Here is a 9,654-nt window from a genome sequence, read left to right as displayed (position 1 = left end):
TAGATGATGTAAGTGCACATGCAAACACCACATCTTCTTTAACTTTAGAAGATCCTGCTGAAGAAAAACCACAGAATCATTAAAATATTTTAAAATGAATTATCTCCTGTGCTTAGGTACAGGTACTTTCTGAGGGTAGGAAATAGAATACCACTTTCACACTCTTATTCTTAAGAGCTTATATTATCAAATAAAAATAAATATGTGAGAACCAAAATTGCCACCTCTGACACTAAGCATCTCTCCCTAGCTTAGGAGAAGTGATGCAGTCATTCATGGTAAGACTTGAGGAAGAGAAGTTGAAGTAGGAGCAGCCATATGCAAAGTGCTTCAGCTCTCAGACAGAAGGAGAATTTTTTTCAAGGAAATAGATGTTTGATTCTGAATGATGAGGAATCATCATTTTCAGATCAGTCACTTGGTAATCAGTTATTTTGCAAATGCATTACAATTTCTCAACTAATTAGGAATATAATATGATCTGAATTAGAGGAAAATAAAGTATGTTTTAAAGATAAATGAAAAAAATACTGATTATTTTTACATTTATACAATAATGTGAATTAATAATTGACAGTATTGTCAAGAAGGCACTCTCCACCTAATTTTGTAATTACTATTCATATGTATACATATAAAGTTTTACTTAAGTTATTTTATAAGTGGTAGAAAGTTTAAAAATTAAAATTATTTTAAGGTTGGTTTAAATATTATCCCTTAGATTTTAATTTGAAACTACTCATTTAATTTTCCTTATTTAATTAATTTAACACATATGGTAAGTTAAGATCCATGAAAAGCTCAAATGTAAACATCAGCCAAAATAAGACCTATTACCAAAACATTCCAAGCTAGGAAGATACAAATCAATGGGTTTTACTTTAATAAACTTTAAGTGTAGATTATGGGTATTTATATGGTATATATATACCTTTTACGCTGCTTTTAGTCTCTGATTGTACATTTTTCAGTTTGCCTAAAAACAAAACCAACATAAACATAAAATTGGCACAATAGGAGACTAGAATATAGGATACATTATCAAATCAAATCTATTACACATTACCTTTCATTTTCTGTGGCAATTCCTTTGTTTCAATTTCCTCTGAATCACTACTTTCAATGCACTGGACAGCAGTTTTTCTTCTAAAATTAAGTATGCACAAAGAAATTTTTTTACCAGCCCAAAACAAAAGATATAAAAACATATGTTTAATAAAGGCAACATAAAACTTTTGCTTTGCCCATTTATTTTTTGAAAAATTTCCAAAGATTTTATTTGACAAATGAAAGTCAAATTTACTAAAAGAATTCTACTTTCATAATCATATAGATGCATTTATTATACAAAATGCAGTACCACCATTATTAAAATAAATTTCAAAATTAAGTCATTTTAGAGCTGGGTGTGGTAGCTCACGCCTATAAATCCCAGCAACTCAGGAGGCTGAGGCAGGAGGATTGCTTAAACCCAAGAGTTTGAGACCAGCCTGGGCAACATAGCAAGATCTTGTCTAAAAAAATGAGAAAAATTAGCCAGGTACAGTGGTACACACCTATAGTCCCAGGTACTCGGGAGACTGAGGGAGGAAGATCGCTTGAGCCCAGGAATCCTACTCTACTGTGAGTTATAATTGTGCCACTGCATCCCAGCCTGGGTAATAAAGCGAGACCTCATCTTTAAATATAAAAAAAATTAAGTCATTCTAAAAAAGGAACAATTTCAATACTGAGTTCAGTATTTGGTAGTTCAAGTAAAACATTTATATAAAGCTAAAACAAAAAAGATTGGGCTCTTATCAAAGAAAATACATCTACTATAATGATATAAGCAGCCAGAAGGCAAAAATGTAATTCTTTCACAATGGAAAATGTCATAAATTTTGTGTAGAAACAGTATAACACAGTGGTTAAGTAGCTAAGGATAATGGACTCGAGTCAGATTGCCTAGATTCAAATTCCCATTCCACCACTAATTTGCTATGTGATTTTGAGTAAGTCACCTAATAATGCTTTAATGCCTCCATTTCCTCATTTGGAAAGTGGGAATAAAAGTATGTGCAAACTCCCAGTGCCTATTACACAGTAAACATATCTGTATTAGCTATAATATGTGTGTTGGTTATTAAGTTTTTCCCATGTCCTTCTCATTATTATTTTCATGTCTTTTAATCTGATGTGGTCAAACGAATAGTGTTCTGTTACCTAGGTTTATGGTCAGTTTGGGGTTGTAAGATTTGAGGTTTAGATAGGGGGGAAACTGATGAGTGCTGATTTTGTGCTCAGTTCAAATAAGTATTAATGATAAAACAATTACCAAAGCCATAGTTTTAAGATCTTTGTTAGTGAAACAGCTAGCAGAGACTCAGATCTAAGATCACTTCTGTAAATACTGATGATAGACAATACAACAAAATCCCAGTAGTCAGACATACTTCAGAGGGCAAATGAAGTTTGTAACATTAACAGATTCAAGATAAGATTGGAGGAGAATTATGTGTTTTATTCATATTCTCCTTCTAGTCTGTTAATATAATACTCTCCATAAATAACTTTTTCATGACTTACTTCCACTACAAGTGAAGTGAGAAAAAACTGAAATGAGCAAAGAATGCTTTTGTCAAGCCATCCAATAAAATATTCTTCAGTTTTCATCCCCTTAAATCCATAAAGAAAACCTCTAAAGTTTCAACAAAAACGAAAATCTCAGATACTACATCTTAGTCCTAGATGAAAGAAATAGGAAAAAAGTGGTAGAAATATGAGTGATTATTAAAAATTACCAATTCACTTCTTTTATAAATCAATATTACTTTTCTTCACCTTTTGTAAAATGAGAACACCCTAAGTCATAGTGATTTTGGCAGTTTCAAATAAAAGAATGTGTTTGAAAGAACTATGTAAATGAGATATAATGATCATTTCTCTCTCCTATATGTAAGAAAACAGAGAAAATGTTAAATAAACATATTTCATATAATCAGACCATAACAGAGTTTACCTTTTGGGGCGGGAGCTAGACAGTTCTGACATGGGATACTTCTTCTTCTTCTTAACATCTGAAACACTGGGTTCTTCACTAGATCCTTCTATTTTAAAGAAAAAGACAAATGTACAGAGAATTAGTAAATTTTCTTAAACTAGCAATATCTCTCTTAAAACCTTGGTTTTCTAATTAATGATTTTCAGTTTTCTTAACATCTTTATTGTTTTCAGTCCCCTGTTCTCTCAGTCAATCAGCCAGCTACCCTCTTTACGTCTTTCCTAATCTAGTATTTTCTCATGAGAAAGTACTTTCAATTTTTATGACCCACTCTTTTCCTTGTAGTCATCCTGCCAGTCTCCACCTTGGCTGAATTTCCTGCTGTACCAAGGCAGCTAAGAGCTGCTGGGAAAAAATAAACAGAACCACAAATAGGCGCTAATATAAATTTACACTTTCATATCTGAGCTATCACCTTATGTCACTTAGCGACTCTTTTACTTAACACTGTTCGGCCCCCCATCCATTCTCCAGAAAGATCCAAACAGTACTGGATCCTTTGCCTAGATTCTAATTCCTTTTACTCCCACATGACCTAGTTCGCTTTATAAAGAAAATCAGATACCATTTTCTATAAAATCCTAATTTTCCTATCTTTTTATTCTCTCATTTGTCTATATCTTCCCTCAACCTTACTCATTTCCTTCTAATTCTAACTCATCTACCTATTCTGTTGATCCCATTTCCTCTCTCAGGCCCACTAATTACTCTCTCCATTGTATCCAAAATGTCATGAATTTCTTTTTTTTACAACCAAAACCGAAACCAAAAAAACCACCCCACCCTCAACTCTGGCTCCTTCTACAACTATTTTTCTATTTCTCTTCTACACCAAACTTACAATAAATAATAGCACATTGTTGTTATTTCTAATTTTTGACCTACTATTCTTAAAATATTTTCAGTCTTGCTCTACTCTAACCTAATTTTCAGAAATTAATTTTGTGAAGGTCATTTAATTGCAAAATCCATAGATCTCTCCATTTCTCCTCTGACTTCAGAATTTGTGTCTAACCTATCTTTCTAGCTTTATTTGCTGTTATACATGCACATTACATTATAAATACTATAAAATACACTGAGGTCCCAGAATAAAACACACTCTATTTTTTTAACTGCCCTTTCACGAGATTTTTTCCACAACCAAAAAACACTCTTCCCCAGCTTCTCTAACTGATGTACTACCACCAAATTCAATTACTTCCTTGATGAAAACTTTCCTACCAGTCCTATGAGATTCTTTAAAAAAGAGAGATCCTAAATTTTTGTACAGTACAAAGCCAAAACTGGAATTACATCATTAGACTAGAAAAATATAAATCAAATATTGGGTTCTAATCACAATTAAGGTTTACCTTTGCTTAGTCCATCTGCCTTTTCACTGGCATTGCTTCCTCCAAGTTTCACAGATTTGTCATTAAAATTACATTCCTAGATGAAAAGACATGTTTCTTAAATACTGCTATTAGTTTTAAATAAAATTTAAAATGCATCCTATTTTATATTGCTTTACTTTGCATAGTAAAGACTACTTAAATTACTACCCAATTCTGGAGCAACTGGGGGGGTGAATAAGTTAAGAGGAAAATACACAAACTGATTAAAAATTTTTTCACAGGTATTTCAAAAAAGAAAACTGGTCAGCCTTAGCCTTTTCAAAAGGAATACAAAAAATAAACCTCAATTTATAAATGACATATTAGTTACTGTGAGAAAAGTTCTTAAAATGGGATTTACTTTATAATGAAGAATTCTCAGACTTTAAGCTTTTCAAACCAGTGTTCCATATTCAGTAAAAAAATAAATCTTTAATGAGGCCTCCAGTTCAGGGAAGATTGATAAAATAGTATAGGTCCCAGAGTGCCCCTCTTCTCCCACCCTACGGGAAATTTTCCTGCCATCCCTTTCCTTTTTTCTCTTCATGTGTAACCTCCTTGTTCCAAATTCATCAACATATACGGAAGTCAAGAAAATTCTATAGAAGTCGAATTTTAAGCACTTTATGAAATCCCGTTAGACTTTTACTAAAAATGTGGCTGAAAAGAAGATCCATCCCTTTCTAATGGTACAGTTTGGTATTTCTTTATTATTAAATAAATTGAAAATCTAAAACGTAATATTTTTAGAGATACGTACCTGGAAGAGTTATTTTAGGTAATATTCAAAGCATTCATTCCAAGAAATACATATCAAAAATGCTTTTATCAAATGTTCTACCAAGTCTCCAATAATTCGTGTAACCGTTTAAACAGTATGCAAAACATAATCTAAAAGTTTATCCACATATAAAAGACAGTCTTTAAATTATTCTTTATGTTAAATGATTTTGCTCAGGAAGTTTTTTTTTTTCACAGAAAGTTCAAAGGTAAACTTTTTACAAAGTCCAACCTAGATGAAATCATACTCTGCTCCAATCTAAAGGAATTTAAATCAATGATGTTTCACTGTGTTAAGTTCTAAATATCCAAATCTGTTTGAAACAGTGAGGGTTTTTTTGCAATAAATTCTTGGCTGGAAATCATATCTTCATCTTCCATTTCAATTAATGTAGCAAACTAAATATTCTAAAACCTTCCTATAACACCTCAAATGTATAGTTGATATTGGGGAAAAATACAAAAAATCTTTACTAATAACTAATAATTTCTCAATTGATATAATAATTGAGACTAAAGCTGTAAGTAGTCTTATGTGCTTCTATCAATTCTGGTAACCTAGAACTTCAGTTTTAATAACCAAATGTAGGAAGAACGAGACATAAAGCATTAGACTATTCAGGGTAGGGAACTCAATCTGAGACTCTAACAGGTTTAATTCCCCAAAAAAGAAAGAAGAAAATGCAACTAAGTACAGACATTAATAAAATCAAATCTCAATAGCAGGTGGCAGGAAACTGATGTGCAGCCTCTCTGAAAACTAAAAACGAAGGATAGTAATCCAAAAGAGCTCAAAACAGAGAGATTTCTGCACACATCTTTTTGCTATTTCCTACTTTAAGCTCTTTGAATTTTCAGGTTAAAAACAAAAATAATTGTTCCTTTCCAGTAATATTTATTTTTCTCATTAAACTAATTTTTAATTCTTAGAAATTAAACATACATGTGTAAATACATAAATATACCTATATTAAATATCAAGAAAAGTCACTCATATTCTCATCACTAGGACAAAAATTATCAATATTAACATTTTAGTATACATAGTATGTGTGAATATACTTAAGATACACAAAAATATATTATATATTTATAAAATGAGAATTCAAACTCTATATATAGAGTTTTGGCATTATTTTTTTACTAAAAAATATCATGAGGTCCAGGCATGGCGGCTCACTCTGTAATCCTAGCACTCTGAGTCCAAGGTGAGAGGATCATTTGAAGCCAGGAGTTCAAGACCAGCCTGAACAACACAGGAAAATCCTGTCTCTACAAAAAATAGAAAAATTAGCTGGTCATGGTGGCATACTCCTATAGCCCCAGCTACTTGGGAGACTGAGGCAGGAGGATGGCCTGAGCCCAGGAGTTTGAGGTTGCAGTGAGCTATGATGACGTCGCTGCACCCTAACCTGGGCAACAGAGCAAGACCCTGTCTCTAAAAAATAACAATAAAAAATAAAAAATCATGAAAGTGATTATTCATCAAAAATAAGGTTTTGTGATTGTATAATACTAAATTTTATGGCCATATCATAATTTAACTGTTCCCTTGTAGAAAGATGTTTCAAATTGTCCACCTTTAAAACAACGGAGGAAAAAAAACTTATACTTTTATCTTTGGAAAAAATGGATTTCTGATAATGCCTATAGTTTCTTAGAAACGGCATTATTGACTAGGTCAAAGATTATGAACGCTTTTAAGGCTCTGGATATCACCCTCAAGAATGTGATACCAACTTTCACCCTTAGCAGCAACACACAAGATACATCATTCATTACATCTCTGAAAACAGCAGATATTATCCATTTCTTGGTAATTTTTTTAAATGATAAAATGTAAAGGTTTCATGGTATATCGGAAACTTAACAGAAAGTACACTTACTAATACTTTACCTTCTTCAGTAGATTCTTTTTAAGTCTTTCAATAGGAAGAGGTTTGCCATCATGGAAGTTGGTAAGAATTACTGCAATGGCCGTAAGAGTTTTACCCTTCAAAATGTTTTAAAAGACAAATGGTGAGATTCTGAAACCTAGCTTCAAAAACCAGAAAATATTCCAAAACCAATTTTAAAGTCAAGTAATCAAATATCAAATATTCAGGGCCACAAGGGTACTGATTATCATATTAAATAATATACATGTTAATGAAAAATGAGTATTTCATTTAGTTAGGAACTGCCTTCACTCACATGAGGAATTATCAAATGATTTATACTATAAAATACTACAAGAATGTCTTATTTAAAATGTCATTTTATTGAATGACTGCTGTTCTAAAATTCTACATGTCACCCTAAACTATTAATTTTATCATGAAATTATTCACAACTATTTATTTACCATGAAGTTCAGAACTAATTCAAAATGATTAGTAACTCCAGTATGCACAGGAAGAGATAATCATTAAAGTTGATTTAAAGATCATACCAAGACTTAAAAGCCATAACTTATCAATAAAGCATAAAGGATATGATATTTCTTATGCATTTTTCTTAAATAGAAATGTAAATTTTCAATATCTTCTGCAGCTTAATTTATATTTCACAATACAAAAATAAATCTCTGGCAATTTTAGAGCAGTGTGAAACAGTAGTTTTCAAAGTGTGGTCCACAGGCCTCTGAGGGGATCCCAAGGAAATCGTGAGGTCGAACTATTTTTATACTACTACTAACTAAGATCTTATTTGTGTTGACATTTGCACTAATGCTATAAAAACAAATGGTGGAAAAAGTGCTGGTACCTTAGCATAAAACAAAGCAGCTGGCTCTCTGGTATTGATATATTAGTGGCCATGATGTTCCTAATCACCACATACAGTAAACAAAAATAAAAATAAAAATAAAAAAAGCCAGTTTAAGAAATGTTTCTGATGAAGTAGTATATATTAACTTTATTAAATCTCACCTCTTAAGTACATATCTTTTTAATATTCCATGTAACAAAATGGGAAGTACACATAAAATACTTCCGTTGCATAGCAAAATATGGGGGTTGTCTAGAGAAAAATCACTTGAGGGTAAGTTGCAAATTTAACTAGCCACTTTTTTTCATGCTCTTTATTTGAAAGAATGACTGACAACTGCCATTCACAATTGGGTGTCTGGAATACAGTTTCTCCAAAATAAACAAAGTGAAGCCATCCCCTTCAAGGGCAATGACTGAGACTATTTGTTGTCAATGATAAAATTTGAGTTTTCAACCGGAAATTAAAGTACTAAAAAATTTGTATCTGATAGTATGAACATAGCACATTCCCAAAATGTAAATGGTTTTCTAATAAGCGGTGATATCAGCTTATTAAGTATGAAGTGTCCGATTTCCTGAAGTGCTAAGTTTGACAGTTGATATCTCTGACATTTCACTTTGACACTTCCTGTTTTACTTTTATTGTGAAGGTACATCCTCAGTCTTGCAAATGTATGTTTTGGCTTGTAATTATCTTTCAAATTTTTTTTAGAGCACTTTTGTGAAACCATGGATAAGTCAAAAATTAATGTTATTTTCAAATGAGTTCCATCATGGAACTAACGCAGTGAAGACAGCTTGAAATACCAACAAAGTGTTTGGGAAGGATGTGGCTAACGAACACATAGTATGTCGATGGTTTGAAAAATTCCACTGTAGTGATTTTAATCTTGAAAATGAGCCATGTGGGTGACCCAAGACCAAGGTGGATAATGATGAACTAAAAGCTGTAGTGGAAGCAAATCCATCTCAACCTATGCACGAATTAGAAGCAGGGTTTGATGTTATTATTCCAATAATACTGGATGATTTGAAACAAATTGGCAAGGTAAAGAAGTTGAATAGATGGGTTCCCCATGAATTAAATGAGTGTCAGAAAAGAAATTGTCTCGAAGCTTGCCTTTCTTTTCTATCACGACATAAAGGTGAACCATTTCTACACTGTGTTGTTACGTTTGTTGAAAAATGGTTTCTTTTTGACAACTGCAAGCGTTCGTTCGGCACAATGGCTGGACAAAGATGAAATGCCAAAATACAGTCCAAAACTGAATACTCATCAAAAAAAGCCAATGGTGTCTGGTGGTCCAGTGCTGGTATTATCCACTACAGCTTCAAGAAACCTGGTCAATGTATTACAATGGAGGTCTACTGTAACCAACTGGATGAAATGATGAGGATGCTTGCGATGAAGCAGCCAAGACTGGTCAATAGAGAAGGGCCAATCCTATTTCAAGACAATGCTTGACCACATGTCACAACAATGCAGCTAAAACTACAGAAGTTGGACTTGGAAACTCTCTATCATCCACCATATTCACCAGACCTTGCACCAACTGACTACCACTTCTTCCAGGCTTTGGACCACTTCTCACAAGAAAAAATATTCAATTCTCAACAAGCTGTGGAAAACGCCTTTCACAATTTCATCACCACTTGCTCTCCAGGTTTCTTCACTGCTGACATAAATGAGTTACCATTAAGATGG

At 32.6% G+C, this 9,654-nt stretch overlaps 1 protein-coding gene across 1 annotated transcript in view; it reads right to left on the bottom strand.

Moving 5' to 3' along the window:
• Positions 1–9,654, bottom strand: part of HLTF (helicase-like transcription factor) — a gene marked incomplete at its 5' end in the record, with an annotated part of 72,024 nt that overhangs the window by 46,051 nt on the left and 16,319 nt on the right. The window contains 6 exon segments of the mRNA XM_012642859.1: positions 1–57; positions 932–976; positions 1,067–1,146; positions 3,002–3,089; positions 4,399–4,474; positions 7,097–7,192. Of these exon segments, the coding sequence (XP_012498313.1) occupies positions 1–57; positions 932–976; positions 1,067–1,146; positions 3,002–3,089; positions 4,399–4,474; positions 7,097–7,192 (442 nt within the window).

The sequence above is a fragment of the Propithecus coquereli genome, unplaced genomic scaffold, assembly GCF_000956105.1.
Source record: "Propithecus coquereli isolate 6110/MARCELLA unplaced genomic scaffold, Pcoq_1.0 Scaffold19, whole genome shotgun sequence".
In the NCBI taxonomy this organism is placed as follows: domain Eukaryota; kingdom Metazoa; phylum Chordata; class Mammalia; order Primates; family Indriidae; genus Propithecus; species Propithecus coquereli.
This window is presented reverse-complemented; position numbering and strand designations above follow the sequence as displayed.